The 19,714-nt window shown below is 39.5% G+C and overlaps 1 protein-coding gene across 1 annotated transcript in view; it reads right to left on the reverse strand.

Annotated features, from left to right (window-relative positions):
- CUBN (cubilin) overlaps window positions 1–19,714 on the reverse strand; it is a 253,314-nt gene that overhangs the window by 141,057 nt on the left and 92,543 nt on the right. Inside the window, exon 28 of the mRNA XM_063099467.1 lies at window positions 17,778–17,928. Within this exon, the coding sequence (XP_062955537.1) occupies window positions 17,778–17,928 (151 nt within the window). The remainder of the gene's footprint in view (window positions 1–17,777; window positions 17,929–19,714) is intronic.

Consider the following 19,714-nt stretch of genomic DNA (forward strand, 5'->3'; position numbering starts at 1 on the left):
CCCCAATTTTTTTTTTGACCCACATTTTCAGCTCATATGGTTCTCGGTATCAGCTGTATCAAACAAATAATTCAATGAAAAAATCTTTTGAGGAAAATAACTTCACAGCTGTGTGATACAGAAGAGAACAGGGAAATGGAAGCTTTGATATCTCATCTCTGCATTTTTATTTAGCTTTAGTTCATCAGCCAATCTAATTCAATTTCTTTTATCATAGTTTATTAATCTAAAACTCTGCATAACATTTTTCCATTGTCTTTTCCAATTGTTTTCAGGTTTCCTTTTGAATTCTTTTGCAAATAACAGGATACAGTACCCTTAAACTAGTCACTGTAAATTGGAATGGTAATATTAGCTTCTCAGCAATTAGGAATTCTTTGAAAAATTACTGTACAGCTCTGTAGACACATAGTGTCCTTTTTCCTAAGATTTAGAACAAACAATAAAAAAGAGTAGAAAAAAAGAAAAAAATGAAGCAAAGTTTTATTTTTAGAAATGTCATGTTCTGTTTGTTATCAATAGCATGTGTGTCTGTGTGTCTTTTAAAGGGAAATTTCAATATTATTATAAGTGATACCCTACTGGGAGAAAATACTGTGTAGCTGTGAGAAAGAGAGAAAGGAACTGCTGGAGCTTGAAAACTCCTTGAAGTTGTTTTTTCTCCTTTATGCTCTCACTACCATCTGAGGCTTAACATACTAAAAGGTGAGAAATTTGATTTGAAAGTTCACATCACATGTAAAATGGAATACACTAATTTAGTGGTGTTTTATGGTTAAAACTTACTAGAAAATAAAGTTAATTCTGATAGTTACAGTAGAAATTTAACTGCATCTTTGTATTTATAAATTTTGAAAGAGATAAAATAAGTTTCAAATTCCCTTCATTCATTCATTTACTTAATAAGTATTTATTGAGCATATGCCATCGCATAAGCAGTGCTGCAGAGGCCAGGTATACTTAATGTCTCTCAAAAAATGAACACTTGTAGACATAAAAAGTGCTTTACACACACACCCTGCTGCAAGTCATTAAATTATTTTTGCTTTCTTTCAGTGTGCAAAGAGTAATTTCAGTAAGTTTTGCTTTGTAAAAAACAAGCAGTGAATTCTATTTTACCTTTTACATATTAAGTGGCCGTAAGTTACAAATAAGAATAAATAAATCATCATGTCATTGTCACTCATATTTGTGACTCTGGGTGCATGACCAAGGGGTCACGGGAAGGGGTAGGAAATTGCTGCAGGACAGATCAACTAACAGCTGCCAGGAAATAACATAGGAGATGATGTTTAGACTTCCAACATCCTCTTCATCCACATGTTACACATCTGGTTGAATAATAGAACGTAAAAGAAATAGAGAAGTTTTTACACCTGGACATCTGTAATCTAAAATCCTCATAGATGGCAATTACTTAGGGAAGCATTTCAGGGGTCTACACAAAGAAAATGATTAAATGATGAAAATACCAACCAAGGAGAGAAAAACAGAATGAAGAATAAGGAGTTTTGAGAGTTACATATTTAGGAGATATAGAGATAGGAGCTCTTTGCACTCCACTGGCATGAAAAGGTTTCCATGGAGGAAACATGATTTTAGAACTGTTTAATTGGCATATCGGATTGCAAAACTTTTGGAAACATTATAGCATACCAGATAGAGCATAGACTATCGCATTAGACAAGGTGGGTTACAATACTGGCTATGATGCTTTTTAGATGAGTAATTTAACCTCTCTAATCCTTAATTTCTTCATCTGTAACAGTATTAATACTAACCTCATAGGGTTTCTATATAGATTAAATGAAACAATCGAGGTAAGATTTTTAGCTAATTGTCTCGCGTATGATAACCACTCCTATGTGCCATGTATTAAACCTTAACTAGATTTTATCCAGATATGGTTTGAGATTAGAGAAAGACTTGGAGCTAGAGGAATTACTGGCTAAAAAGCCTTCGTGAATAGAAGAGGTAAGAAATTGGTTGTTCATTAAGCTACAACATATTTTTAAAGACTGTCCATACTTATATGGTAGTTTTCAAAGTGCTTTTAATAGGTACATTATCTTAATTGAAATTCATAAGAATGATATGAGGTAGGCAAGAATGATAATGTGAGGTCCGTTTTAGAGATGAGCAAAGTGAGGCTCAAGGGAGTGTGGGACTTTCCCACGTCATGTAGTAAATGGCAGATTTGGTGGCAAAACCCACCCCCTCAACCCCACCCCCAGTTCTGTTTCTCTCCACTGTGCTTTGTTGAGCATGTCAGCCCAAAGGAATGACAATATTGAACACTGCTCTAATTACTGTTCTGTCTGTCCACTGGGGGGAAAAAAATCACCATAGCAACCTTGAAAAAGTAAACAAAGCAAAAATCTTTTTATTGACTTTGAGGCAAATCTGAAAGACTCTAAAATAGTAACATCATTAGATGTAAGCTTAACTGGAATAAAATCCTATGCTCTTCAGTTTTAAATAGTTAATCTTTGGAAAACTTTCATTACTGGTGACTGATAATCTATTTGATTTTTCCTTCAAACTCCCAGTCAACAGCTGAAAGGAAGTGCTTACCTTATCAGCAGGAAACACGTTGATCTCCTGAACTCATAACAAGGAAGAGTTAGTTAAAAGCTGTTGCTAAACCTGCCTACTTTTGTAGAAAATGTAAAATTTTTTCATAAAAGAACTTTGCTGATACTGTTTTCATTTTTGTCTAAAACAAGCTATGAGTTATAAAATTCCAGTAGAAAAAGTCTAATAATAATAATCTCCTATGTATAGCCTATCTTCAAGTTTGCGTGTGTGTGTGTGTGTGTGTGTGTGTGTTTAATAAAAGAGCTTTAATAAAAGCAAACCAACACTGAAACAACAAAACGGAATTAAAGGCACAAAGTTTAAAAAATACATTCTGCATTGCTCTGTGATTGCACCGATGCGATCACCTCTTTATACTTGGAATTTTCCTGAAACTATATTCCATAAACTGATAGCTTCAGGAGGAGTGCCAGCTTGAAATGGCTAAAGTCCATCAGGGATAGAAGAAAAGAGAGAACTGACCCAACAAGGACATCCTCACATCCTTATCCTCTAATTTTTGAGGAAAATGCCTGGGAAATCAGTGGTTAATGTTAAAAAGAAGCCAAAAAGCTAAAGTATAGTAAAAAAGAATAAATTTTACACGCAATAAATGATGATGCTCGCATACTTCATCAAAATGATTGATACATATTTTAATAGCTTTTCTATAACTTAAAAGTAAAAACTCTTTCTCTTCTGTAATACCCTGAGATGTGCCTCGTTGGTTAGGCTGATTTGCTCCATTGTGTAGAAAGGCAGCCTATGGAGGGAGTGAGGTCGCAGAGAGAAGTTACCAGTAAGGACTGTTTTGGTGGGTGGGGCAGGTAGGATAGGAAGTGGTAAACTAAGAGCTCAGAATCTGAAGAAGGTCCAGCCCCAGGCAAGGTGAACTATTTGCTGGAGTATACAGGCCTCACTTCTGATACATCTACAGGAGATACAACAATGTAATGGAAGGAATTTTGAACAGGAACTTTTAGGTCAGGATGTAAAGAGAAATGTGAGCTCCTTAAAATGGCCAAAGGTGTCCATAGATGACAGGCATGTAATAAGAACCACAAAAAATCAGCAATTCCTAAAGTGATGTTACCAGTTGACTCCCCAACAGTCTAAAAGAGTATGGCCACTCTCCTGGGAGGTGATAGGCAAATGATACGTGTCTGTCCCACTAGGAGAGAAGACTACAACTAGGTTACTAGCTATATTAATCCGTTTCTATTGCTTATAACAAAATACCTATAACTGGGTAATTTGTAATGAAACAATATTTATTGCTTACAGTTTCGGAGGCTAGGAAGTCCAAAGTCCAGGGAACACATCTGGTGAAGGCCTTGTTGGTGGTGACAGTGATACAAAGAACTCACATGGCAGAATGGCAGAGCAGAGAGAGACAAAGAGCTCCTCATGTGCCCTCTTTTTAAAGCTCTTAGAACCATGTCCAAGACCACCATTAAACCACCAACTTATTATGGCATTTACTAGGGCATGGTCCTTACCTCTTCAAGGCCCCACTTTTAATTACTATAATAGGATTTCACACCCTCTTAACACTGTCACAGTACAGGTTAAGTTTCTAATACATGGACTTTGGAGGATACAAATTCAACCCACAGCAGTGGTCCTCTCTGAAGACGAGGCCAAGGGTGGAGCCCCAGAATTCATGAGGACCTGACTTTAAGGATTTGCAGATTAACTTTTTTTTTTTTTTTGTCTTTTTGTGACCGGCCGCACCGCGCTCAGCCAGCAAGCACACCGGCCATCCCTATAGAGGATCCGAACCCGCGGCAGGAGCACTGTTGCGCTCCCAGCGCCGCACTCTCCTGAGTGTGCCACAGGGCTGGCCCTGCAGATTAACTTTTTGGGGGATTTTATGAGCAAGCATGCATTCTGTGAGGACAGAGACACAAACTGGAGTGATCGAGAAATGAAATCTGAGAAGAAAATCAGGTAATAGAAAGGCCAGAGAATGTGAAATTGCTCCTGAGGAAACAGGAAGAAGAAGACAGCAATAAGAAATTAGAGAACAAAGTGTGGTGAGTCCAGGGGAGGAGAAAGTCATCCACAGCTGCAGAACCCCCTGTATTGGGTTGAATAGTACCCCCCCCCCAATTCATGTCCACCAGGAACCTGTGGATGTGGCCTTACTGGGAAATAGGGTCTTTGCCAATGTAATCGAGTTAAAATGAGGTCATGCTGGATTAGGGAAGGACTGGAATCCAATATGACTAGTGTCTTTATAAGAAAATGGAAATTTGGACCCAGACACACAGAAGGAAGAAGGCCATGAGAAGGTGGAGACAGAGATTGCAGTGATACATATACAAGCCAAGTAAAGCCAAGGATGGCCAGCAACCAACAGAAGCCGGGAAAGGCAAGGAAGAATTCTCTAGAGCCTTTAGAGAAATGGACCTGCCAACACCTTGACGTTGGACTTCCAGCCTCCAGAACAAAGAGAATAAATTTCTGTTGTCTTAAGCCACCCAGTTTGTGGCAATTCATTATAGCAGCCCTAGAAAGCTAATATGTCCCCATTCTTTTCCTGATAAACCAGATGGCTACACTCCCGGGCAGGCACAAATTGGTAGCAACTGAGAGTGTAACATTTCAGGAGTGAGAATCTGTGAGCTTTCCTTATTCCATCTTGTATTAATTACCTCTGATTTATCATCTTGAGGTTTAGATGATGGGTGGACAAGGATAAGGTTTTCAAGAAAGCAGAAAAAGTCTACTATTGAGAAAACTAGCGACAAACACGGGGCCAGGCATCACATTAGGAGGAAACAAGTAAATCCAAGAACTAAGGAGTTAAACCATAGTGAGTTTTAGCCTCTGGGAGTTAAGAATGATTTAAAAAGTTTCCTCTTCTGAAGGAACTTCATCCCTGCCTCAGACTTTGTGATAATCCATTTTATTTGACAGTTTCTTTACAGGATTTGGAGTAGAGTTATCAGGTTTCAATGTTAGAGACAAAAATTTTAAAAAAAAACAGTGAAAGAATAAGCCATAACATGAAGTTAGTGACTTGGAAAATAGATACAAACAGCTCAAAAATCAGTGCTGTCCAGTGCTATAAAATGTCCTTTAATTTACTATACAAGATGCCATGTAAATATTCAAACTTAAGATTATCGTAGCTGTCTGATTATCTGAGATGTCCTGAATCTGAATATTGAAGTGCTCACCTTAGTACACTATTAAAGAGAAGTAAATCCAATGTTGCCACATTTTAGGAGTTTTCACATAATATAAATTTTAATTTTCTGTATATGAAAGGATAAAATCTTTCATTTTGACCCAGAGAAGTGTAGCCAACCTCGTCACCTCTTCATTTTGATTAACTTCTAATCTACTCACTCTAACCAAATTAAAAACTGGTTTCCCAGTAGAAAGTCCTTGTTTACAATTCTTCAGGAGAAATCAATCTCTCTCTCTTTCTCTTTCTCCTACATATTTTTGAAATTATCGAAGATTTCTAAACAAAATACAGTATAAAAGTATCTGCCATGGAAATAAAATGAGACCAAGGGAACTGAACTAATTTCCCAGAAAATAAGTAGTCATGCCTAAGGCTACCAATAGCTACTTCATGAAATCCCTCAGACAGGCGAAGACAGAGAAAACATGTCTTTATGCGATTTCTAAGTTCAACACTCATACTTCCATTTGGAAGTACTTATTCTAAACCTGCCTTCTTTCAATTTCATTGTTTTGGTTCACGGCATTTTTGCAGGGCTCGGTGAGCCTCCAGGACTCTCCATTACTCGCCTCTCCCTAATTCCAACCCTCTCTTTGCCCTCAACCTCTAACCTTTCCACCACAGGGAGGTTACTCCACCCCAGTGGCAAATGGACAAACGTGAGCAGCACCACATCCATGGTAATGTTGTCCTCTGACCCTCCAAGCTCTGTCCAAACCTGAGCCACAAGATTCTTTTTTGTGGTCACAATATCCAGGGCTGCAGACCCCTGCAGGGCAAATGTTGCAGACAGCCAGGCAGCCTGGGTCCCTAGCTTAGGGGAGGCCGAACAACTAAATTAACCAAGTCCTCGTGTGCTCCACTCCATCCCTCTTTGTCTGCCCCAAGTCAAGCCCAGGTGTTTTGGGGCTTTTGCTCTTCACTTTAATAGAACTCTTCCCTCCGGTAAGCTAGTTTCAAAACTCATCCTTGGTAACAGACTAGATGACCTCCATGATTTCTCCCAGATAGTAGATTCCATCAGCTATATATAGCAACTCCAAAAGAAGAGCACTTTATAAATGAGCAATAAAACAGACACTGTGTTAAAGGACGGCAAATAACATCAGTGATTTTGAACTAGTCCTTTGCCAAGCAACGGGTGCCCCCGCCCGCCTACATATTGCTATTTGAACCTGCAGAAAGAATGAATTGTTTGATTTATTGGGGAGCCTTTGGAATCATAACTTGACTTATTGGAAAAGACTGCACACATCTCTTTAAAACACTTGTTATTTTGGGAATTTACTTACAAAATTATCTACCATAAGCTCTGACCTTTTTCACACTGCAATGTCAATTAATCTTTCTTGCAATGAAAAGCTGCATGGAAACATTATTTGCTTTGAGGCAGAGCGTGCTATTTAAAGCACAGGCTTTGGAGTTTGACATCATATACTTGGTTTTGTGTCCTGATTCCAGCGCTTACTGGATTTGTGAATTTGGGCAAGTGACTTAACTTTTCTAAGGCCCCTTCCTCAGTTTTCTCATCTATAATATGGGGATGATGTTTATTTCAGAGCATTATCGGGAGGAGACATGAGATAATATTTTTAAAACACCCAGCACATGGTAACTGTTATTTTTTTAAATGATAATATCAATAATAAAAGTAATGATAAATTAAATCAATGCACTAAGAATTTAATCATATTTTCATTTACTCTTTATATGACAATATAGTTTATTTTTATCATAATTAATGTCTTAAGATAAATTTACAATAACATTTAGGTGGTAAAATCTATATAACTAGAAGGAGAAAAAAATCAGGGACAAAGTATATCAATGTCATTACTTATATATAGAATGTGAAAGAATATTAACTCTTCTAAAATGCAGTTACTGTCCTACACCAGAGATTCCGCCTTTGTTTTTGTAAGATAATGCCACTGGCGGCTGGCATTCATTCCTCTTAGTACACAGTGGCACTCACATAAAACACGTCCTTAGATACGTGATGTTTGAGACAAACGTGGTGACATTTAAGTAAATGCTCAAAAAGTGAAACCTCTGAGGACAAAAATTAATGTTTTACACTGAACATCATATTTGTTCTGTGTTGGTTTAGTCATTTTTGGCTGTTACACTATTTGAAACTGAAAAAAGTTTTAAAAGTGTGGTTTCTATTTCACGTTGTACAAAAAAGTGTGGAATCCCCTGGAAATTATATGCAATTTCTATCAGGGATACTGTTGCTAGGGAATCAGAACACAAACAGAAGTTTCGAAAAAGCTTTTCCTTTGGCCCAAATCTCAAGGACTATGACAAACTGTGCAATATATGATTTGGGAAGGTCATAGTCGTTTGAGGGTAATTTCTTCTTTTTATAGCTGTTTCCAAGAGTGGCAACGGACGTAGAACTCAAGCTTTTTTAAACAGTAGCGACATGGGAATTAGGATACAAGGCTCCTAAAAGGCTCTTGCTGGTTACGAGACTCAGAGCCAACATTAAATGAAGGTCAACTGTGTGTGTGTACACTGTTGTCGTCAGGGAGGTGGAAAATGTCAGGATTTAGCTTTTCCACTCCTTCTGAAAGGTCTGCGTGTGTTCAGTGTTGCCTCCGATCAGTAGGACCTTGGTGAGAAAGCTCTAAAGCCAAGGCAAAAAGAGCTGCAGGATTTTCTTAGTAAATTATTATTCCAATTTTACAAAGAGGAGTTATTTATAAGTGGATTTTATTTTTAAATTAGCAGCAGCCATTAAGAACTTCATTGCAAAAAAAGATATGAGAAATTGCCATAAACAAAACTGAGATGCAGTGTCATAATGCAGAAATCTATGCTTTGGTTCCACACTAAGACGGTGTTCGTTTCCAGTCTCCACACTTAAAAATATTTTAAGAGTAACATGCAGACAAAAGTCCAAAATATAAAACAGGCTGAAATAGTCATAAAAAGCAGAACAGAATATAACATGTATAAAAAGTGAGAGACAGTTTAGTCAGAATTAGGAAATAACTTGTAACTGAAACAGAACTAGTGGTTTTTAAAAGCTTCTGTTTTACTTAAATTTCTACCCAAAGCAAACAGGATTTCTTTATTTTATGTCACACTATAATAATAAAACAACCCCAGGAATCCATATTTTTATTCATTTGTCTTTACTAAGAGCTTCCTTACAGACTTACTGAATAAAGAACGCATTCTTGGTCATAAAGGAACTTACTTTAGAGGCAGAGGTGTTTTACCACTTCTCTCTCTGTGACATTGTATCTATCACAACCTAGCAGGAAGTGACACTTTGAAAGCAAATCTATCACTAACAGACAGAACGGTCTCTGCCTGAGATTAGGACTAGCCCAGCCTTGTCAGTGCGCTCTGGAATCTTTGCTGACCACAATTCATAAAATTACTTTCATTGTGAACATCATACCTCCAGATGGTTGTGAATGTTCTCATCAAGCCGAGAAGCGGGACTCAGCACAGACAATAAGAGAAGGCCCATTCAATAATAGAAAGGGTTCTAAAATAATTTTCAAACAAGAAAATCTAGACAGTAATGATTCTGCATTTCAAAGTATAATTTTGAAGAAATGATGAGGCAAAAGGAATGTGGCAATCGGCCTAATATTTCCTGTGTCAGGATTTATCAGAGTGCTGGTGACATAGTCCTTCAGTACCTTTGTTGAGGAACCATTAGAGTGGTACCATCCCCCCTTGATATTCAGCCGTCTTGACCCTACAAACTTCCATCCCCAGCTCTCAGTAGTCATGATCCAGGATGGTACCCTCAGGTCACCTCTATCACTGTGATCTGTGACTACCCCAGCTGTAATCGTCTCCCCTGACATTTCACACTCGCTGCTCTAAAAACAACAGTGGCTCCCTGTTCCCCTTATATTACATTTGTAGTTGTCTGTCTGGCTTACAGAGTTCTGTAGAATCTAGCCTCAGTAGGTCTACTTAGCCTTCTATCCCACTGTCTTCATTATATTATACTCATTTCCATCTCTTTCTTTGCTCATGCTGATCCCCGCATCATCTACCAATTCTTGTTCTGATCATTCATCAGAACAAGAGTCCATGCAGATTTCCTGAAAGATTTCCAGCCTCCTTGCTAGCCTTACAATAGTAACCTCACAGTTCAGCACTTCTGTTCATTTTCTACAACTCTGTCTTCTAGCTGGATGGTGCCCATCTTGAAGACAAAGATTAAGTGGTACTTCCTTTATATTTCTTCAAATATATTGCACAGTTTTGGGCATATATTTCATTGCATCCACAACTCTAAATTTATCATTATGTGATTCATTACAAAATCTCTTTCTCTGTCCCAAGCCCTCACCTAATTTTCACACCCATGCAGGCAATTTCCTAAAGGACACAACCCCTGACCATTTCACAGGCATCTCAAATTCAGCATGTTCAAATTGGAGTTCATTATAACACACAGCCCCTGCCCTGGCCCCACCACCACCACATGGACTTTTTCCAGGATTCCCTATCAATGCATAATGGCAATGCTATGGGTCAAATGTGTCCCCCAAAAGTTCATGTGTTGGAAGCTTGACATTCATTGTAACAGTGCGAAGAGGGTGGGAAATCCAATTACGGTAATTGAAAGGAGGAGTCTTTAAGAGCTGATTAGATTGTGAGGACTGTGCTCTCATGAATGGACTGATCCACTCAGGGAGTAATGGGTTGATGGCTTAATGGGTTGGTCATGGGTGTGGTTCTGATGGCTTTACAAGGCAAGGGAGTGAGAAGCTTAGCTCTCTCTTGCTCAGCCCATTCTTGCCATGTGATACCTAAGTTGCCGTGGAGAGTCACCACCAAATAAAAGGCCTTTGCCGATGTGTTCCCTGGACTTTGGACTTTGCAGCCTCCAAAACTGTAAGAAATAAATTCATTCATTTATAAATTACTCAGTTTCAGGTATTCTGTTACAAGCAACAGAAACAGACTAATACAGGCACTAACATGCACCAAATCATCTAATGTGGGGATGTGCGAGCTATCCATGACCCTCATTTTGTCTCACAAACTCACTCACATCCGCTCTGCCATCGTCTCTGCCTATTCCATCTTCTAAACATCTTCTTTAGTGCACTGCCCCACCCTCTACTCATTCCCTTTCTTCCTGCTCTATTATAGTAGTCCCCTAACTGATGGCCTGATCTCTCAATCTCATCCTCTTCTGTACATACCTCTATCTTCTTACCATAGTTATTATTCTAAACTGTACATCTACTTATGTCAAAAAATTTCCTGCTGAAAAGTCCATCAGTTGTCTTTCCCCAATGGTGGAACAAAATCCAAGTTCATGCAATGTCTCTTATCAATTAGTCTCTGACAACCTGTCCTGCTACGACTTCTACCATTCCCTTTTGCTCAGTGTTTCTCAACCTTCTCTTCATTATCAGTCCCCCAAGGTGCCTTTGGATATATATATATATATATATTTTTTTTTTTTTTCAAATTCTCACCCATGAAAATGTATGACCACAGATATACTATATATCTGTTATGTACTATATGTATCTATGCTTTTTACATTAAAGAGTATGATTTTTTTACACACACTCCCCTCCCTCCAAGAACCAGTTTTCACCTCCTTGGAGGTGATATTGCCCCAATGGAGAATGTGTGCTCTAGCTGAAATAGTTGCCCTTTGCAAAAGTTGTGCATCCTTACACCTCCTTGCTTCTTCTCAGACATGCCTTCCTCTTGTGGATGTTTACCCAATCAATTCTTGCTCATTCTTTAAAACTCAGCTCAAATATCAAAGCTGCCTGGAGGGCTTTTCAAGCCTGCTCAGGCTGACGTAGATATCTTTATCTGTGTTCCCACAGGATCATGGATTATGCATGTAATTCTACACTTGGTCTTTCTGTCTCCCCTTTTAGATGACTCCTTGAAGTCAAGGATGCACCTCTTTCCTTTCTGTTAGGGGCTGAATTGTGTCTCCAATAAAATTCACATGCTGAAATCCTAACCCCAGACCTCAGAAAGTGACTGTAATTAGAGATAAGGCCTTTAAATAGGTGATTAAGTTAAAATGAGGCTGTTAGAGAGGGCCCTATTTGATCTGACCAGTGCCCTTACAAGGAGAGGAAATCTGGACACACAGATATCAGGATGTGCACACACAGAGAAAAGACACTGTATACACATAGGGGCAGGCAGCCATCTGCAAGCCAAGGAGAGAGGCCTCAGGAGATGACAACCCTGCTGACACCTTGATCTTGGACTTGCAGCCTCCAGACTGTGAGAAAATACATTTCTGTTGTTTAAGCCACCCAGTCTGTGGTATTTTGTTACAGCAGCTGGAGCTGACAAATACTCTCTATGTTCCAAACACAAAGCTCAGGGCCTGGTGGCAAATAAATATATGCAGAATGAATGAATGACAGAAAAGCTTGTTCTCAATAAATACCTGCTTACAGAGGTTATGTGTATTCACTACAGCATGACTAGCAGTTGTGACTTGTCTGTTCTTTAGAGGTAGGCACAGCAGATCCTCTTCTAGAGCCTGATTTATTCACCCCCACACCCTAAGGGTGATTACCTAGTTTTCTTATATATAAGATAAAGAGATAACAGACTTAAAAAAGATAAAACCTTCCATCTCAAAGGCTGAGAAAGAAAGCCCACCACACATACTCTCAGTCACAAAAGGAACGAAAGTTACAAATTAGAAGGAAGTCCCCTGAAAGACCAACAGTAAACAAAGACTATTGAAAGACCATTTGAGCAAAAGAGAACTGGAGCGAAGGTTTAAGAGAAACATTGCTGACCTCATGGAGGATTTTTGCAAGTGCTCTAAAAATATGTTTTTTAGTAGCTCTTTGGTACAGTGCCTCAGGCCCACAGGTGGTCAAGGAAGGGCTGGCTTATGTTCAAAGTGAGCCGGTCATGGTGGATCTTGACACTGTTTTTAAAATGTTCTCTGCAAACAGATCTCTGAAAACTCTCAAGGCTGCAGAAATCTCATTAATAGCTTAAAAGAAGATAAAATAAAGCCAGCCTCCATTTGAGAGGCTGATGTCATCTATCTCCTCAAAGAAAAGGCCACACTTTCCTTTGTGGAAATCCAGGGTGACATCACCTCCTGATCACGTGCCACAGAGCCCTTCCCCGGCTAGCTCCCAGCTGAAGGGTTCGCTCTCTTTGCAAATGTCACTCTTGCTCACAAAGCTCCTTGACCTTGTTTATTTGCTGGATTCCACTGCCAAGTGAAAGAAGGCCTCGGGAGCAGTGACCAGAAGAGACAGGGGTGTGTGCAGCTGGCCGGGAGGCCACTATTCACAAGGCTTGCAGAAAGTTCTATATTCCCTTCAGCAACCCAGACGGAGGCCCCCAAGGCAGAATGCAGCTTCTGGACAATGCTGTCAATGCAAAGTACTGTGAACCAATTAGCGCCACAGGGTGACTGTGGCCACGTCTTTATTTCCACGGTGGGCTCTCTTTGAGGGTCCACATAAAGGCACAGCAGCGTGGCTTCAGCTCACGTCTGCACAGCCCCTTTCAAATGGGCCCACAGATAATGCCCATTTGTGGATCCACTTTCTCAAAGCAGATAGAAGAGCTGTGTGGTCAATAAAGAAGCACATTTTGCAAACGGGTTTATGTAATATTTAGTAAAATGAATGAAGCGTGAAAGGATTCTTCATTAGCAGCAACGCTCAGGAAATGATGTCGCTGGTGATTTTGAAGTCTCTGCCCAGAGTCTTTTTTTGAGATTTTATTGAATAGTTTGGAAAAGAGCAGGCGGAGAAAGGGTCTAAAATATGATTTGCTTCTGATGAAAAAAAAAGACAAGTTTAAAGCCACCTACTCTGGCCAGCACCGGGCTGTGTCCCCTGAGGTCACCACCTGTTTCTGAAAGATACCTAGAGGAGCCACGCAGAGACTTTTTGAATTTTTTTCTCCTGATGTGTTACATTCACATACACACACACAAACACATTTAAGAATATTACTATTACACTTGAAAACAGGATAATTTTAATACCTATTTTGTATTTTGAGTCCCACAATTTACCATGTTGCTTCAGTCCTTTGCAATCCAACTCAAACCCATTTCTCTGAAATATGGAGGATTTACATGAAGAAAGCGAGTGTGGCCTTTATGGTGGCCTGGCTCCCTCCCCGTATGTGATCTGCACGGTCTGACCACCGCTTGAGGCTGCTCCCTCTGGACTCAATTCCAGACACTCTGGACTTTTTGGGTCCCTCATGCTCTCCCTGCTGCTTCCCACCACAGGGTCTTTCTTCTACCTGGAATCCTTTTCCTTCTCTATCCGCCTAGTTAGCTCCTGCTCCTTTTTCAGATTTTAGCTCAAAGGTCTCATTCTCATGGGAGACTTCCTGGACCTCCTGCCCAGCCCGTGTCAGTTCCCCTGGGTGAGCTCTTGTAACATTAATCACAGTTTTGTTTTTCTATTTATTTGTGTGATGTCCACTTCTCCTGCTGGCCCGTGAGCTCTATGAGAGTAGGAACCAAGCCTATTGGTAGGAGTCACTCTGTGTCCCCAGCCTCAGCACAGTATCTGGCAGAAGAATTCCTTAATATCTGAAATGAACAAATGGATGAATGATAAATCATAAGTCATGTATTGCATTTACCTCCAATGGATAAAAATGGGAGGACCTTTCCCATTGAAGACCTTTTCCCTGATCCTATCCTCTCTGTTGGCTTCTTTTCTCAGGCTATCGAAAGTTAAAGACATAATTCAGATGCAGAGTATAAACTCTGTGTCCTCATGACAGAGCATAACTAGAGAATGTGATAGTCAGTTAATTTTGCACAGATGTAAACTACTAATAATCCCCTTCCAGAACATTCTTCCCAAGTATAATATGTATCGAGCAGCACAGAATTAAAATATATATATATTTTTTTCCAGTTCTGGTCCCAGCTGGCTAAATTTTGTTGCAAAACTCTGACTCCAAGTGTAGCAAGTTTTCAGCAATTGGAAGAAAGTTTTGAAATAGTAAACAGGAAAAGAGAATAGACAGAAGGTGTCTTTGACTCTCCCAAAGGACAGATTCCAAATAGAACTGGTAGAGAAAAATTTTCCCAACAGAAACTTAGAGATTTCACCAGAGGATTTAGCATGTTGGCTGGAGGAGCCCAATGATATCCAGGCAGATCTAGTAAGGACCATTCAATCAAGCTCCTCGGCATGGCCCTGGGCTAGTATGGCTAGAACAGCCTAGAGGGAGTGACATAACCAGCAAAAGCAAACGCTCCATCCTGATGGCATGGATGAATTATTTAGGAAGTTCCTTAAAAACTAGCAGTGGTCAAGGCCCCATTGCAGACCAACTGAATGCTGTCTCTGGAGGTTGGAGCCCAGTCACGGGAACTTTTTTTAAACCCCTGGGGAATTTCAGTGTGTGTCTGGGGCTGAGGACCACTACCCAAGGCTCTGAGTTCATGGCTCCTGGTTAGCACTTCCTAACTTCCATCCTCTGTCCCCCAGGCAAGTTTTCGTCCCTTTGGATCTCTGAAGTGAGAGCTGCCAGTACCCCTCCCTTCTTTGATTAAGAGACACCCCGTCATTTCTTTCTCTCCCTAATCAGTCTTTCTCCTTTCCTCCCTTTCATTCAACAATTCTGAACGGGTGAGACAGCCTCCCAGTGATAACTGCCTAGGCCAAATTCCCAATTAGTCCTAACCAGTTTTGACAGGCTTGGGGAGTTCGCACACTGGCCTCAACTCTGCCTGTAAGTTCACCTTCTGACAACACAAGGCAACCCCCCCTTTATTTTAACGCTTAAATCCCCACCCCCAAAAGGACACAGGATGCATGTAACATACATGATGCCACAATGCACACGAGTGCACAGAGGGCACATCCCGACTTGAATATGCACAAAAATAACCTAGCCCTTGTTGGCTATGTGTAAGTTCCTGTAGCTAGACCCTTAAAAGTTCTAACTCCTGCCTGCTCAGAGAGTTTGGTTTATTTTAGGTCATGAGACTGACCTTGCTCCTTGCTTGGGCAACCCACAATAAAACTCTTTTCTGTTAAATGCTCAGATTGCTGTCTTTTGTGTTTCTATTGGCATACACAATAGACAAGGACCCTGCAGGTGTTTATCACAACAACAGAAGTACTAAAATTCTCTTTCTGGGCTACCAACTTACTGTCATTAAAACAAACTGTTGGTACCATGTGCCCTTTGAGCACCTCAGGAGGATTCTTCAGTCCCTAGGAATACTGTCTTTCTACATTTTATTTCTTAGCCTTAATACCTGCTCTCACTCTGCTCCTCAAAGTGTGGTCCACAGAGTAGCACCATCAGCATTACCTGGGATCTTGTTAGAAATGCAGATTCACTAGCTTTAACCCAGATCCTCTGAATCGGAATCTTCCTTTTAACAAAAACCCAGTGATTCATGCACACGTCTGAGAAACACTGATCTGAAGAATACTCTTCACCCATGAAAATCTGGACATTTCCCAGGATATTCCTGCCTTTATGTCTTTTCACACTGTCTCTAATTTACTTAGAATAATGACATTTCTGAATCACAGAATACTAGACATAAACCATATTGCAGAGATGAGTCAATCCAATCCTTTCATTTAATAGATCAACAAGTTGGCCATTCCAAGGCTAAATCTACCCACTTGATGAAGATCCAGAACTTCCACAAGCTTAATTATCATAGCTCATTTACTTTGGGAATTCACAGTCTATGTTTCAATCTACAGGTAGGTCTGTGAATTACCACTGAATATTTTCAAATACTGAAAAACTTATATTTTAACAGAAATACATTCAGTCCCCAATTCATAATGTCAGAACATCTAACACTCGTGAGAAGGTAATAGGGCTATTCAGTTATGTATGGCTCTAGGATTCACATAATAAGTGCACTATAGCGTGACCAGCCCCCAAGAGTCCACCACAGCACACATTCGTGCATTCTTTCCTTGGGCTCATCCCTGATCTTGATAGTAGGGCCACAGCTCAAATGATCATGCTTGATTCCTGGTATAACATTGCAACTTATCTTTCCAATTGATTGAAATATGCCAGTGAGCCGGAACATTTGGTTGAGAACTGCTGCTATAATACCCACAAGGACTACATTGCTCAGGGCTGGCTCCTTCTAGGACAGTGGTTCTCAAACTTTTATCACCAAGGAGACCAGTCAAGACACAAACTATCACACCTACCTTTAGAGTATGTAATGTTGTATGTCTGGGGTGGTGCCTGAGAATTTGCATTTATACCAAGTTCCATGTGATACTGCTGCTGCTCTTTGGGAACCACATTTTAAGAACCACTGTCCTGGGGCTCTCTACTTGTAGACTGGTCCCCATGAGGTCAGTCTTGAAGTCTCAGACCTCTTGTTAAAAAAGATTTTTCATCTTCAGAGGAATGATCATCTCTACCTGCTTCCCAAGCCACCAATTTGTAGATGGGCTCTGATGTGCCCCTATCTGTTTGACAGGTGCAACACATGTCCCTGGCTTCATGCATTGCAGCTGAATTCTCTGCTCCTGCTCCTCCTGTCACCCCAGCCCTGCCCCTTCTCCTTCCCCTGATCGCTCTCTGATTGACTCTCATCCTTTCTCATCTATTCCTATCATCCTTTATCTGCTTAATGTCAAGGTGAGTCTTAAGTCTCGTTCTATTCCACCACACTTGAGAGACTCTCATCCCATCTTGCAATTTGCTTGCTACGCCCAGATACAGGTCTCCACCTGTAAAGCTTCATTTTGCTTTTTCTTTTCTCTAAGGCAATTTATCGCTGCACCTACTTAAGCAGTTATCCAAATCCTTTGCATGTTGACTTCACTTCCTCTCTTAACCGCAACAGGATTTAACTTTCCAAGTTCCATTAATGTCTGCAAAATTTTTCTAAAGCCGAGCACTAGATTACTCCTTGGGTTCCACTATTTGTTGATGGTGTTGTTTCCAAGTATAGAATTGGATAGGGAAGAATTCTGGGTCAAACAGCAACTACAAACACAACTGACATCTGTGCAGGGCTTACCGTGAATGAACCACTGCATCTGAAATCCTTTCTCGTGGTAACCAACCCCATCAGTATGGAACAGCACTTGAAGCTTGGAGCCTGTGGTACTCCCTGAAGGGGGTCTCTCCTCTCCGCAGTAGCGCCCCATCCGCTGTGCTCCATCATAAAGCTGAAATCAGAGAAACTTCCCAATGTAAAAACAGTTCACATGTTTGTCAGGAGGAAAAAGCCAAGTCTACCTACGTAGTGAAAACTGTTCCTTGTTTCAAAAGTTAGAAGTAAATCTCCCAAGGTGGGTTGAGTACAGGAGGCTTAACATAAGAATTAAAAATAGGCAATTGCATAAGGAGAGTTTTGCTGATAAATCTGATTTCCAAATACAATAAATAAATAACTTTGGAAATGAAACTATTAATGTTTATTTATGTCAACCTAAAAAGTCCAAAGCATAATCCAAACACAGAATAAGGAAATGGTGGACCGAATGAGCTGCTTTCACATCTTAATAACACATAAGAGATGCTCAAATGAATAGCAACTATTGTAATCATAAAATATTATTGTTTTAGAAAGGTATGAAAAACAAAAATACAAAAAATAATCCCAGTAAAGAAAAACACTGTTAATATTTTGTCAATAACAGAATTCTCTCTTGGTATTTTTTTCGTTTGTATATACACATATATATATACATATTTGTGCAGGTGTATATGTGTATATATGAATTTGGGGTACATGTTTTTTGTTTTTTCACTAAGCTTGTCACTAAATAGTCTGTGAAAACATTTTTAATGGTGGCATAAAATGCCACTAATATACTGTATTCACATTACAATTCGAGTGTTCATTCATGATATTTCAAATTTTTTGCAAGTATAAGTGGTTTTTGATACTTTAAATATTTTTAAAAAATGTATTCCCATAAAGGAAATGAATCAAAGAACATAATCTTCTGTGGTTCTTGATATGATACTATTAAATTTCATACCAGAAAGTTTTTGCCATTTTAACTCCCACCAGCAGTTAATAGAGATGTTTCTTTCAGTGGAATTTCAGTGGTCAATCATGACCACTGTTATTTTTAAAACTGTTGCTGGTAGTGAAAAAAATGTTGTTGTTATTGTTTTTTAAAAAAATAATTCTCTTTATTTGTGTTATTTTGATTCCTTTGAGATTAAGGGGATTTTTCTGTTTTTTTTTTTTTTGCTTTGTTTTTTATGTTTATTGGGTATTTATTTTTTTTCCCCTGGAAATTTTCTGCTGAGGTCTTTGCCCATTTTTCCTTTGAGGTACTTACACATCTTGCTGTGTACCCTTTATCTGCCTCATTTAATAATTTCATCAGATCATATCTCCAAATTAAAAATAAAAATAAATCAAAAAAACCTCTCTACCATATCTCTTCACTTGGGAAAGATAATGACAATCCAAAAGGATTGGCTTCCCATGACTCAGGCCATTATATTTTTTCTTAATCCCCTTGATGTCCACTTTAAACACTTTGTTCCAGTTACCCTTTGGATGAGTGCCCATGGCAGTGAGTTAGAAAATATCTGATAATAGACTCCTAGGCTTCCTTGATTATTCTCTTGGAGAGTAACTATAAATGAGTATGTGTGAGCGTGTGTGTGTGTGTGTGTGTGTGTGTGCATGTGTCTATGGGTCAATGTATAATCTGGATTCAATAAATTCCAACTGACCAACTTATTTATATTTGCTGAAATGTTATGATATAGAATATTGTTTGAAACATATTGATCTGAGTGTGGAAAACATTACCACCAAATTTCACAAAGCACCTCCACGGAACCTTCCTAGTCCCTATAATCAGGCATACATGAGTTTTCCTTTGAAACCCCTTGTCTTTTCATTTGCACTTCTTTTGTGGAAATGGTCGCATCCCCTTGCATTCTCGTTATAGGCATGTGTGGTGTCTTTCCAGCTGATTGTGAATT

This window comes from Cynocephalus volans, chromosome 6 (assembly GCF_027409185.1).
Source record: "Cynocephalus volans isolate mCynVol1 chromosome 6, mCynVol1.pri, whole genome shotgun sequence".
In the NCBI taxonomy this organism is placed as follows: domain Eukaryota; kingdom Metazoa; phylum Chordata; class Mammalia; order Dermoptera; family Cynocephalidae; genus Cynocephalus; species Cynocephalus volans.